General features: G+C 36.9%; 1 protein-coding gene across 1 annotated transcript in view; it reads right to left on the bottom strand.

The window, feature by feature from the left end:
• The window catches only part of LOC107755713 (dipeptidyl aminopeptidase-like protein 6), a 187,809-nt gene extending 174,346 nt beyond the window's left edge, over positions 1-13,463 (bottom strand). Inside the window, exon 1 of the mRNA XM_016572597.1 lies at positions 13,067-13,463. Within this exon, the coding sequence (XP_016428083.1) occupies positions 13,067-13,123 (57 nt within the window). The 5' untranslated portion in view covers positions 13,124-13,463. The remainder of the gene's footprint in view (positions 1-13,066) is intronic.
• Between the last annotated feature and the right edge of the window lie 1,481 nt (positions 13,464-14,944).

Genomic DNA, 14,944 nt, shown 5'->3' with positions numbered 1-14,944 from the left:
GGGGGGGAATATCATGTTTTTTGTCAAAGACATCTGGATCGGAAACAGAATGATGATCAAAACATAGATAGAAGTATATCGCTTCCATAAACACCTCCAAAGCTTGCACAGTCCTATACCAATTCCTGGGTCAACATTTAATTTGGTAACATTAGGCAGTTTTGATTTATATGCTGTTTAACATTTGATGATCATGTTATTTTATATATGCATCTGCTTACATATGCAATAGCTTGTTTCTGATGATTCTTCGCTGTGTTTTGATCCAGAGATTTAGTACTCTTTCAGAAGATGTGTAATAGCAACTCCTGCCACATAGCAGTGAAAACGGTTATGAAAACAGAAATTAGTAGTCGTGCAACCGCTATTATAAACAAATACCTGTTATGCATTTCATCAAAAGGTTTGTTGGAGTCACTAATAAAATCATCATAAAATGATTTTGAATAATAATAATAATAATAATAATAATAATAATAATAATATTGTTTCTGATTCTCTTTTTAGCTATTCTTCTAAAGCTGCTCCCATGACTACTGTGATGAGTGTGCGCAATACTCTCATCCTTCCAATAACACACTCTCTTCTGCCCACAAATCTGAGACTACACTCAACAGACGCTGCTATTAGAAATGTAGGAACACTCTGCCATTTGATTTGGCAGCCAGTAAATACATGAAATGAGCAAAGAAGATAAGGATGAGAGAGAGAAAAAGAGAGAAATCCAGATTTTATCTCATCTAAGCTTTGCCACCAGCTTTGCCTGTCTGGTAAAAAAGTAGCTGTTGTTGGGCACAGGGCAATGCCCATGATGCATTGCGCTGATGGCCAGATTCCAATCTATTGTCTCATCAAGGTATAGAACCCAAAGGCTCTTTTGATCATGACTGTGGCGAGGACAAACATTCCCTCAAAACAGAGTGTGCTAAAGAAGCTTCGCAATCCTCTCTTATACTTGATCCATGGACACTGGAAAGCTAAAAAACTATTAAAAATCCCTGATAATTTCCACCAAATGTCCCTCAAATGCCTTAATTATCTCCATCTGTGCCATTTTAGAGCCGTTTTGCTGAGGCCATGAACGTACAGGAAAATGAATCTGAAGAAGCTTTGGATTACACATGCAGAATGGAGTAGTAAATCCAGTCATCTTAGAGTAAAAGTCCAGGTTCAGCAAAAGTTAATAATCAATAAATGACATCTGTGACATTCTGTTGATTGTTTCAGAAAATAATTTCAACCCATCTCAAAAAAAAAGCACAACAGAGGTTTATGAGGGTTTAAACACCGAAATGTACAGGTAGCATATTTGCTAAAGCACTTCTATATTCAACAACCTCAAATTCTTGTATAATTATTTTTTTGTGTGGTTATATGACTCCATATTAACTGAGATCAAATGGAATTTGTCATTTTTAAAAATCATTTGTATCTCACAGTTCTGCCAAGTGTACCACCAAAAGTTTTTTGTTTTTTTTTTTAAAGATAAACTTAAAAGGCTTAAAATAAATGGTGCCCAGTTAAATTAACTAAAACTTAAAACCTTAAATGTTAAAAACATGGATGTTATATGTCTTTATATTAAATTATTTTAAAATGTGTGTTACTTTAAATGAAAGTGAAAGTGACATGTGGCCAAGTATGGTGTCCCATACTCGGAATTTGTGCTCTGTAGTTAACCAATCTAAGTGCACACACACAGCAGTGAACACACACACACACCCGGAGCAGTGGGCAGCAATTGGGGTTTCGGTGCCTTGTTCAAGGGCACCTCAGTCGTGGGTACTGAAGGTGGAACTTCGGGTTACAAGTCAGACTCTCTAACCATTAGGCCACAACTGCCCCAATCACTGTTGGGATTACTTTTCCAAGCGGTGTAACAGAAATGGGCGTATATATATATATATATCCACCCATTTCTGTTACATTTCTGTTCCTTTCTTGCATCTTTGCTTGTACAGTATTATGCAAATATTAAACAAGGTTTTGTACATAAATCTGATTAATCATATTGATTATATATCTTTTTTTTTTTTTGTAATTGAAACAAAACTGAAATAAATATTTGATGAAAAGCTTAAACCTAAAAAAAACTTACACAAAAAACGTTGCCTGGGAAATGTTGATTTGCAACTAACTAAAATAAACAAACAAACAAACAAACATGAATTAAAGCTAAATAGAAATATTAAAAAGACAAAAGAACATTACAAAATTACTAAAAGTAAAATGAAAACTGAAAATATAAAAATAAAAGCTGATTAAAAATCTGAATAAATACTATAAAAATGTATAACTAATACTAAAATAACAATGTTCCATTGTAAATGCATTACAGTAAGTGCATTAAAATTTAGCTTATTTTTGAAAAAATTGGTAATCACAGATGTTGTCAATAGAGCCGAGCTTGTAGTAAACCAATGAAAAAGCACATATGAGAGAATATCTATACAAGCCTAAACAAATCTATGAGTGATGAGTGACATATACAGAGAGTTTGTGTAAATAAATCAGGCTAGGCTCTCTGAGGATAGTGGATCTGTCTTGAGTCAACATATGGGCTCTAATACCAAGCCTCACTCTGAAGGGTAGGAGCTGCCCCAGGAGAGAGGGCACACGCACCCTGCCAAACACACGTCCCACTGTCTGCTCCTTCTGTTCTTTACAGAACAGTCTGACAGTAACAGAGCTTGCACGAAACCCTGAGGCATGCATGTTCTTTTACACCATCTACCCCAGTTTACAGTGAGAAAGGCCAAAGTAGTACAACAAAACAAGTATGAAGATATTCTGCCACGACATCCACACCCCAAGAAGACCTTATTAAAATATAAGACTGAAAAATATCTGCAAACATAAACAGAGGTCTGTCATGCAAAGTTGCACTCTCTTGATTTTATAAAATTCAATTATCCAATTACGCCCTTGAGGGAAGCTGGCATTTTGAAATAAATGCCATCTAAATGAATCCACAGCTCCTGGATAACTAAACAGCCTGTTGATTGTCATCATTTATACACACATTCAACACATTCTGGTGACATTTTAGCAGCCAGTACAATTGAGACTGCATGCCACATTAATTGCTAGGGAGGCACCAATCAGGATTTTTACAGCTAATACGGATTGTATTTATTTATATTAATGCGTTATATTTGTTTGTTTATTTATTTATATGAGGAGCTCTGTCATATCCATATATGTAAGCTCTCCACTAATGGTCATTGTTGACAAATTACTACTGAAGCTGTCCTTTTTTTTTGACAAACATATTGCAGGTTGGTTACGTGATAATCAAATAGTGAGGTGGTGAACGAATGACAATGAATAAATAAATAAAAACAAGGAAAAATATACTTAAGGACTATTGAGGAAATAGCATACAGGGCTTATGTCAAAATAAGTAAGGAATAATTAACGTTGGGTCATTGAATTATTTTACACCTCGGGTGTGCATTATTTTCTAATAATTCAATGGACCGGAGTAAATTATTCTGCTTATATTACGGTTCCCACACCTCAAGACATCGATCAGATGATATATTTTAAGGCATTCCTCCAGTTTTTGTCCTCAAAACGCTCTTGTGTGTAGGATTAATTTCTTACGCATCTCATCCAACGCCTGCGTTGCGAATTCCAAAACGTCATTTTAGACTAGGGTGACCATACGTGCCATTTTCCCAGGACGCATCCTGGCCAGGATTTGTTTAGGCTTTGTTTTCCTGTTTTCATGCTTGCTGAAGGTAATGATCGAAAAGTAGTTTGACCAATAACATGCAAGCATTGTACATAATGGACCAATCATGGCGTGTGAGAAGGTGGGATCTACGGTCAAAGCGATGCAATTACGCATATTAGGTGTGTTCGACTTAAAAGCAGTGTGGCTCAGACCGATCAGTGTTTGACATCAAAGTAACTCGAGAGCGTTTCGAAAGCATAACCGCCTGTATGGTACTTTGGCAAACAAAGCCAAAACCTAGATATTTTAGGCAATATAGAAATCCTGGCCAGGACGCGTCCTGGGAAAATGGCACGTATGGTCACCCTATTTTAGACCTACAGTAGTAATGGAGCCTTGAGCAGTTGATGGCAGACTAATGCAGTTAATAACCAAGTTATTAGAGAGAGAGAGAGAGAGAGAGAGAGATGTGAATTACCTCTCGGAGTCTGTGCATCTCTCAACAGTGTTCGACAGCAGCGTCTCTACTAATAGTGAAACTTCAAGTTCATTTTCTTCAAGAACAGCACCGCTGTTACCTCGCTTGTGAGAAATGTCATGTAGCTTTTAAGCTGTTAAACTATTTTACTGATAAAATCGTCAGAGTAGTGCTAACAACATTAGCGTGTGTGTGTTTTTCATGTGTGCAAGTATCTACTGTATGTGTGTGTGTCTGTAGGGAAGAGAGCGGGAGAAATAGAGTATGTGCTTTCCGTACATAATAAAACGTAATTTTATGGCAAAAAAACATGGAAATAATCTGTCATTTTTATCCTATTGTTTACTATATTTATTTGCTTAGCCAGTGTCGTTGTGGGTTTTGGTTATTTTGCTGTTTTAGGCATTAAGGACCTTTGAAATAACTGAAATCATTTGGCGAAGTCATATGGACATGTAATGCGGTCAAGACCTGCCTGGAACTACGTTCGGCTTGAGTTTTCCTGAAAATATTGCACACCTTAGAACGTTCGTCAGCCAATGAGATTCAAGCATTCAGCGGGCCCGTAGTATAATATTATATAATCAATACAGTAGGTGTATATAAACAAGGCAGGTTTGTGAATGTATTCATTTTAATTATAATTTGTCATTTCATTATTTGTTTTATTTGTAATGCAGTATATACAGTAAACATTGTATATGTCGTTATGTTACTCACAAATACATTCCCTGCCTTTTCATTTAGATTCTCTTTAATTTGTTGCTGTATATTTATATGATTAGAACACTCTGTGAGGGAGAGCTGAGAAGATAGTGGAAGGAGAGCATGTGTGAGACTGAACAGCTGCTGCCGTTAATGCTGTTTTCTAAAGGGCTCATGTCTTCAAGATGTAATTGGTTTATGTGATGTGACTGAGTACTGATTCCGATCAGCAGCCAATCAATCAGAACATCCCTATTTATTACCTACTACCTAATTAAGTATTAAAGTTTCTTATATTATTGTCCTACTACATTCTTCCATCGTGTTGTGTCGCATCACGAATGTTAAGGTGCGGTCACATTAGCAAAATTCTGTGGGCAAATAGGTTCATTATAAACAGGGTAGTCATGTATGAAGAACAGCTTACATGAAAGTCACTTTCAAACCAAGCAGCTTTCTGTTGGTCAACGCAGCAAATCCATTGTGAAATCTTCAATGTGAAATATTTCGCTCGCACACAAAATTCCTTGGATGGCTTGGATTCTCCTTGAAATGCCTGGATTTTGTCTACAAAAAAAATAGTAGAAAGGCAAATGTGGCCGCACCTTTAGCTTTCTTTACACCTCTGCCTTTTTTTTTTTTTTTAGCTATGCAGGGTTCAGAACAATCACATACAATTGCCCAATTCATATTTGTACAAATATTAAATAAATTATGTGGAAACACATGATAACATCAGATGATGAACTTCAAATCCAAATGAGGTTAAAACGTTACTAGTGTGTATAAATATTGTTTAAAGGGATAGTCAAAAATGAAAATTCTGTCATCATTTAATCATCCTCAAGTTGTTCCAAACCTGTAATTTTTCTTTCTTCTTCTAAACACAAAAGAAGACATTTCGAAGAATGTGGGTAAGCAAACAGTTTCTGGTCCCCACTGACTCCACAGGTTTTTTTCTTTCTTTCTCCCATATAACGGTTTACCCACATTACCCAAAAATCTTCTTTTGTGTTCAACAAAAGAAAGAAACTCATACAGGTTTGAGGGTGAGTAAGACAGAACTTTCATTTTTGGGTGAACTAAGTACTAGCAGGGCTCTAGACTAACTTTTTGCACTGGTTGCACTGGTGCGCCTAACTTTTTTTCTTAGGTGCACCAGCACAAAAGTTAGGTGCACCCAAATTTTCGACCGCATCGCATTTAACACCGCAGTTTTACAAGTTCTAGTCTTACCTGTGAGGCATACAGTGGAAAGGCACAATGTGGTCACCTGCCTCTTGCTGCAGAAGGGCTATGACACCCCCTTTGCTGCCCAAATTAACAGCAGCACCATCAGCACCCAGAGCAATGATTTTCTCCAGCCAGTTACTGCACTGGTCTCCAAGAGCAGCAAATGCTTTCTTTGAGGCAGCATAAATTCCTAGTTAAACAAATAAAAACGATAATACCATTTACTTCCCAGATCAAGAGTTTATAATGCAATCTATTTTTTTTTTTTCATTTTCAATGATAAGAATATTACATATGGTTAATGCAGTAACGAGACGGTAGGCATATTATTGACATAGGCTACATGACATGGCTTGGGCATGGGCATGCTCGACCTGTGTCCAATCAGTATATGCACCGGTCTTCCTCTCCGCAAGATACGACCGTACACAATGACGCATTCCTTTGTGGCGATATCTGTGTCTCCGTCGATCAGGAATGCCATGTACGCACTGTTCGCAATTTGCACAGACGTCTTTTTTTTCAATGTATCTGCGATGACTCCTATAAATTGGGCGCACGCGACATCATTGCTGTACGTCGGGTTTACGTTCAAGCCATTTTTCTTCATAAGAATTATTTCGGACTTGAACTTAGTGAAGGGAAGTTCTTCTTTTGCAATATTGTAGGCAACGTTAAACTTGATTATCATCTCGGCCTCGTCTGATGATCTGTTTGCTGCTGCCTGCCGCTGAAAGGCAGCGGGGAGAGGGGACACTTGGGCAGTGCATTTATCGCGGCATGTAATGTGTTTTATAGATTAGGGTGACCATACGTGCCATTTGGGGTCCGCCCTTCGCTATCTCTGATTGGTTTAGACCACGATATGGGCTTAATGTGTGTCTGTTGTTGAACCACAGAGAGACTTTCATAGTCGCGGAGACTTTTTTTTCCCCTCGAACGGCTGGTCGCACCGGTGCGACCTCAGATTTTTTTTAGTCGCACCATTGAGAAATTAGGTTGCACGTGCGACCAAATTGGTCGCACTCTAGAGCCCTGACTAGTGAAGTTTTTCTTGAGAGACTGAGCTGCCTTATAAATAAAATTATCCAAGACTACAATATAAAGAAATTCTGCACACCGCATGAAACACCGCAAAAATGGTTTGTACACTTACATTTGTTTTTGCAATTGATATGAAACAGAGACTTAAACCCATCACTTCTGGACACCAGCACCACTCGGCTGTGCATAAAAGTATGCTCATAAAACCAAAAGAAAAAAAAAAAAAATTTTGCTGAGATTTTGAAAAATCTGCCGGTCACCTCAAAGTGACGCACTATTATAATCTTATTTCGTCCTACTATTTGCACCACCGCCCACTGGCAGCTGGCATTTGTCTTGTGAGTGATGGTGATTTTGCGGGTTTATGAATTTAAGGAAATATATTGTCACTCACACACATGGCTCGAGTGGGTCAGGGGCTGTGTGTGTGTGAGCTGTCTGATAAATGCACCCATGAGTGTGTGTTTATGTTTATGTGTGTGTGATTATAGGCTGTAAATGCTTTGCTATGCAGCAGTGCCAGGACAGCATACCTCGTCTCAGCCTATATACATCAGTGTGATCTTCCACACATCACTGGATAATTGGATCCATCTTTTGGCCGCAGACAAGCATGTAGGTGAATGAATTTATGTGTTTATGATTGTGTGTGTTTATATGTATACAAAATATCTATAGCCTCTGGGTCTGTGCTCTATTCTTCAAATCCTCAGGGTAATAATAATGTAGTCTGAGACCAGCCTGGCCAGTTGTGCACATTTTCTGATGTTGCGTGGTGTTGGTAAAAGTGAAAAAAAGTTGTCTCTTCCATGTTTGTCCTAACCAGCCAACATGACAAGCGACACATTTTGCAGGTACTTGGTTTTTATTTTGCCACATCGCCTCAGGTAGCCTGGTACAATGCATTGGACCAAAGTAGTGCTCATCATCTACAGAAACATCAAATATGGACAAGAAGAGACTGACAAATTGCTCCTAAAAATCACTCAAAAATAGCATGAAGTATTATTTAAATCATGAAAATTTCTGTTCTTAGTTTTATGATCATCAGCTGCAGTGCATCAAAAGAGAGCCCAACAGCTTTGGGGTGCATTTCCCAAAAACATCATTAGCCAACTATGGCTGCAAGTTTTATCATAGTTCAACGATTCTGTGTTTCTTGAAACCATGGTTCCAATGAACATTCGCAAACAGCATCGCAAAATTGTGTGATCGGAACCACAGCTCTCAACCTGTGGTTAGAAGTATAGTTTCTTGACAAGAACTTACATAGATCATAAGCAAGCTAACATTCAGTACAATCTTTATCTTTTATTCCATAAGTATACAAATTGTCTGGTAAAATGTCAAGGGAATGAAAGCAGCGTTTTTGAAGGGTGCACAGATGTGAATGTGCTCTAGCACCCTGGGGGGACCACAGAGTACGATGTAAGAGGGAACCTGCATTTTAATCAAACTACTTTAAAAAGCAAAAAAATGAAGAACAGAAATAGTAGTCCTCATACACAGTATTTGTTATTTACAGCAATAATCTGACATTAAATAATTCTGAAACCAATTAATTAGCCGAAGTTATTACTCCACCAACTGCTTAATGACAATAACAACAGTCCAACATTGTTGAACCACCATGGTTCAAATGACTGATGTGCATCGGGAAACAGTTGTGACTAACTTGTTAATTTCTCCAATGAAGCATCGTTCTATAGTAGTTAAGCAGCAAGCTACGTTGCTATATGGGAAACCCCCTGTTTTTTGTGACACCACATTTTCACATTCACTGTGGATGAACAAATTACTTGACACTAGAATCTTCTTGTATCTTACATAGGAAACAGTTCAGGAAAAAATATGACTGTCAGCATGTTAAGGTCTGTATGTGAGCATGCTCAAAGGCATCACTGATAAATGGTTAATGATTTTCCTGCTGCATCACTCCCTTTCGCACGGCAACATTAGCAGCTTTCTCACTCTATCCTCAAAATGCTAATACTTCTCCATTAAACCGGACTACAAGTACAAGCACAAATCAAAAAATATGAAGAAACTGTCTGTTTCTGCACTGCATTATTGTGGCAGTCAATCGATACTGTATTCTAACTGAATCAATTAAATGTCAATTAGTCACATATTTTAGATATAAAGTCCAAATATTTTTATTCAACCACCTAGATAGATTACATCTAGGGGGAAAAGAAAGGATGTGATGTTCAGAACGGGGTAACTACAGTAATTATCAAAGTGGGAAGTGATGCCCTCTGGGGGCATTTGGCCAGGGGTGTTTTTACACCACAGACAAGGTTTGAGAAGAAGAAAAAATCATTATGAAAATATTATTTTGGGAAAATCCCAGGTATTTTGAGCAGTGGGATTATAAAAATAAGTGCTAATATAAAATTAAATTAAGTAGCCTATATAAAATTGCAAAATAAATCTATCTATCAGTACTTTTTTACTTAAGTACATAAAAAATCGAGTACTTTTGTACTTTCACTTGAGTAAAATTTAAAAAGGAGTACTTTTACTGGAGTAATATTTTATTATACGTATCTGTACTTTTACTCAAGTACTTGATTTGTGTACTTTGTCCACCACTGCATATCAATATTTGCTGAAAAGCCAATCTATGCATCCCTGCCTCAGCTGATTACTTTTATCCCCCGTGGGGATAAAAAAACATCCCCATGGGTTATGCTGCTAAACCAACAGGCCATATAAAACACCAAAATTAAAAGTATTTTTAAAAACATTGCCAAGTAAAACACTGCAACATTATAGCGAAAACAACAAAATCAGACATGGACTTTTGCTGTTAGTGCTGCCGTTTTGTGATAATGGCATCTTGGACACGTGATCTGGTTCAGGTGCCTTTAATCCATAAGGGCTTTTTACAATGACAGCAGCATGTCGGTATGACATGCCTCCTCAAAACTCTTTCAAAACTTTGAATGTTTGCAATAACTTTTTATTGCGACCTAATGTGGATTTTAATATATTATTATTATTATAAGGCAAATGTATTTTGTGTAGCTTTATATAGAAACTAAACACACCGGTTAAGCATTTCTACTTTATTATTTTTAAAATACCCCAACTGCATGTAACACACATAAACCATTTACTATTGTAATTGTATATTTATTAACTTAATGTTTCATCTGTGTTAGTTAAGGTGGGAATTATGATCATACAATACTGATTGATGGATCTGCAGGGAATTATATGTCTATGAGTCATCAATCCCATAAAAGCGTGAGGCAGACAGTGGTTGAAGTCCATTCTCATCAGACTGCACAATTAATGGAAATTAATAGAAATTATGCTTCTATCAAAATAACAGTAAGTAAACGTGTGAATAGAAATAGTGGTAGAGCATGTGGCTCAGTGGTAGAGCATTGCGTTAGCAGCGCAAAAGGTTGTGGGTTAGATTCCCAGGGAATACACATACTGGTAAAAAATGTATAGCCTGAATGTACTGTAAGTCACTTTGGATAAAAGCATCTGCTAAATGCATAAATTATTATATTAAATTATTAATTAAAAATAAATGGGAGCAAACATGACTGCATATGTACAGTTATAGCCTATATGTTGTTTTATTCAAAATATCAATAATTACCGATTGATTTTGCATGATCTTGCATTCCTGGCAGGCTGACAGAAATTAAGAAATTACTTTCATTATAACCCATCCAATCTATTTATTCAAAGTTTTTCAAGATCAAATAATAATTCATAATTATTCTATAATTCTTACTGTAACAGCTGGAGCATGTGCAAGGCTGGACGAGGCTTTGCATTGCTCTGGCCACAGATTGGAAATTAACAGGGACTTGGGGCAAAAATGCTATCAAATTGGAAAAAATGCCCCTGCACAATTAAGCTAAATCTATTACGGCTGTCGCAAATAAAGTCAAAATGAAATGAAAAGAAAATTTAGATCTGCATCATGCATTTAGATGTTGCATCACATTTCTTTTTTTAAGTGTTTTTAAAGTGTTGCGCATTTTAACCAATCGCACACGTTTCTGTTGAGCTTATCATTCCAGTGGCCAATCAGAAGCGTTCAGATGAGTCATCGCTGAAATGCTGGAGTTTATTTAAGCACACGCACCCTCGCTTGCTGACTGAATTCTGCTCACTCACGAATTCTCTCATCATAAACAACAGTGCAGATGTGCACACGATGTAAGCAAGAGATTGATTTATCATAGTTTATAGACAGCTTCAGTGTTTTTATAACGGGGAGTTTTTTAAACTCTCGCTAGACTGAAGTCTGTGATAATATTCTTTGATAATGTAGCCTAAATGTTCTGTGCTAGCTTTCTCTATATAAATTTATCGTTGTTTGAATAACCGTGGAAATTAAATTGTTACAAACAGGCCTAAATATGTTATTTATTAAATTGTGATCACGTTAAATACAAATTCGGTCATATTAAAAATATTTTACGACATGACACCCATTTTCTGGTACTTGCCTAAAAAGACAGGTATGATGTGCATTGTTAACAGATTACGCTAACATTAGGTTAGGCTACAGCCTTACCCTGGAGTTGGGTCAACCTCCGCCTATGGAGAAAAAAAAAAAGTTTTCTTCACAAATCGCACCCTGATTATAAGCATCTAGCGACAGGCAGTAACACTGTTCCAACTAAAAAGTAGTTAAAGCTGCAATCCAACAAGCTGTTTTTGAACACAAGAATATCTGACTGCAGACTCACAAATAAATGAAGGGTGTACTACTTCAAGCTTGAACTGCTCCAATGGTAAGAAAATCCATTATTATAGAATCTACCTACAGGTTATGGGACATGATTACATGCTGTCATTTTTATTGCATTATTTTATCATTTCCACTACATTAACATGTTCAATTGACAGGCCTAATTATTATGTGTTTAAACTGTATACTGTATGACTTTTGATGTAAATCTCAACTTTCCTCTTGGGCGATTATTGCCTTTGGGAAACAGTTGAAGAACAGAAGATCTACTGTTCCTGTTGTCAAAGTTTGCCAGCCCTTGACGTGTTCACCTGCCCTCTCTCTGCTGTCTCTATCGGGGCTCCCACCTTTCACACTGCTTTTCCTGCACTGCACTTTGTTCCTGTCAGTATTGCCTGTGGCTGTTTCTGTACCTGTTTCCACTCTTTCTCTCTTGAAATCAAGCAAAGACATTCACTGTTGGGGTAGTCAAGACTAATCTTTTGAAAAAAGAGGGAAGTCATGTGATTTAAGCAGTTCACACTGGGAAAGGAGAAATAGTATATCATTTCATGATCATATTGTGGCAAATATGATCTCTGGTGATCATCATTATGTATTTATTTATTTATTTATTCATTAATATTTGTTATTACTATGAGGACAAGTTCTATTTTTGTATGACAGGAAACAGACAATATGTGAGGTACACAGGGAAAAATATAATAATAATAATAATAATTAATAATAAAAATAATTCTGACAATATAACATCATTAATGGTCATTTAATAGTTTATCAGCTATCTTGGTAATGTTAGGAAATGAAATTTCGATTAATTTAAGAATCGTTTGGCTTTTATGGAAATAGTTTTGCATATGCAAATCAGAATAAACAGACTTCAGACTTCTTTGTAATATGAATTTCCAACTGACTGAAGCTGATAACTTTAAACCAGTAGGCTACTTTAAACTGTGAAGTTAGTCATGGCTAGTAAAGACGGACACGTTCTCCTTGAAGATTAAATGGTCTGGTCATAATCATCTGTCAATATTTCTGGTGCTTACACAAAACATTTAAGACAATTTAGAAGATTGTTAGTTTTTTTTTTCTTCAGTTTTATAAATCACCTCATGTTCAGCTAAAGCAATTTACCTCTTGTAATTAATAAATTATCTATATCGCTTCAAAGTACATAAATTTTAAAAAATTACATCAGTACCTGATCTTGCTGTTGAGCTGCTTTGGTCGATATATTTGACTCCTTTGCTGTGGTCATGATAACAAATTACCACAGACAGCAAGAGACATTCAGTTTGTGACGAGACCGCTGACGGTTACACAGAGAGAAGATGCTGAGGAGAAAACGGTAGAAATGCAGCAAAATCCCAGTTAGACGTGAGATTTGAGTCGTTCTTCAGAGGATTGGTGCGTCACTGTTGCTAAATTACACAGAGAAAGAGAGAGAGAGAGGAGTGAAGGAAAAACGGACACAGAGAACACCGATCACAGCCTGGAAACCGACACCGGTCGACTACGAGTGCAGCGCACACGAGCTTTTCTCATCCCCCTTCACGCGCTTGCCGCCTTTTTCACCCCCGCCTCCGTGCACCAAGCGCACACACACGCGCGTGACTGCCGCCTTTTTTTACCTTCTGCCTGAAGCTAGCAAACGAAAAAAGGTGGTAAGTGTGTGTAGTCTACGTGAGTTTTTTTTTCCTTTTCTTTTTTCTGTTGGCATATGACGGTATGTCATTATTACAGAGCATATTAATGTATAAGGTTGCACGGCCACGGAAACCGGGAATAAGAGCTTTTTTACATGTGTTTTCTAGCTGTTCTGCATAATTTTTAAAGTGTATATTACGTTTTTTTTTTTTTTTCGCAGGATCAACTAGCTTTCCACAGTTGCGACGGCCATTGTTGAACCTTAACTGATTCTATTAGATAATCCATTCAAACTGTGCCATTTTGTCTCACTTTTTGATTATTTTTTCCACCTCATAACATAGGCTGAATCCGAAATCTCCCCCTATACCCTCGTTCACTATTCACTACATTAGGCCTAATTATGTATACAGTTGTTCACCCAATATTTATTCCATGGTTAATGGAAACATATGAACAAAACGGACCAGTTATCAGCACAATATGACTGAAGGGCAGTTCTTTTAATTGACCTATCGGTAAGCCCCGCCCCCTTCGTTACTGTTGCTCCCTCGGACAAACAAATGGAGCTGCTCACTCTCTTACAATGACAGCTGTCAGTATGAAAACCTTGTCCCAGGATGTTTTTGAACAATTTTGGACACAGAAGAGCCACCATTCAAGTGGGAATTAAATATGCCATGGAGGGATACATAAAATATTTTAAAGGGGTCATATGACGTTGCTAAAAAAGAACATTATTTTGTGTATTTGGTGTAATGAAATGTGTTTATGCAGTTTAAGGTTCAAAAAACACATTATTTTCCACATACTGTACATTATTGTTTCTCGTCGATTTTTACAAAGCTCGTCGTTTTGAAAAGCGAGGTGTGCTCTGATTGGCCAGCTATCCAGTGTGTTGTGATTGGCCAAATAGCGATGTAATTTCCTCATTATCTTCAGCTGGGATGTTCCCGTGACAACGCAGCACGGTGTCCGTCAACAGATGTCGCTGTTTTAATGTCATAAATTTATTTTTATTGTTGTTAGCATAACTGTTTCAAATAAACATACATTTTATATTTTAAAAAGTTTTTAAAATATGCTATATAATATATAAAAAAAATGATATATATAAAACTTTTTAAAATATAAAATGTGTATTTTTTTTATGCCGGTGTCCATCAGCGAATCTGCATGGGAACATCCCAGCTGAAGATAATGAAGAAATTACATAGCTCCCTTTGCCAAGTGCATTCCAAACAACTACATAATGGCACACACGTGCCCTGCTCACTCTAAAGTCCCCTAATCTTGGCTTTTATCTTCCTTGGCTTCTAATCTTCTTAATTTGGACTAACAAGCTCTCCGAACCACAACCTGTAAGTACGATTGATACATTGTGTACATTTTCAATTGAGTGCTCAAAAAAATCAAGTTTTTGTGCTAATAT

The sequence above is a fragment of the Sinocyclocheilus rhinocerous genome, unplaced genomic scaffold (genome assembly GCF_001515625.1).
Source record: "Sinocyclocheilus rhinocerous isolate Xijiao unplaced genomic scaffold, SAMN03320098_v1.1 scaffold1193, whole genome shotgun sequence".
NCBI lineage: Eukaryota > Metazoa > Chordata > Actinopteri > Cypriniformes > Cyprinidae > Sinocyclocheilus > Sinocyclocheilus rhinocerous.
The sequence above is the reverse complement of the archived record's forward strand: the minus strand, read 5'-3'. Positions and strand labels throughout refer to the sequence as shown.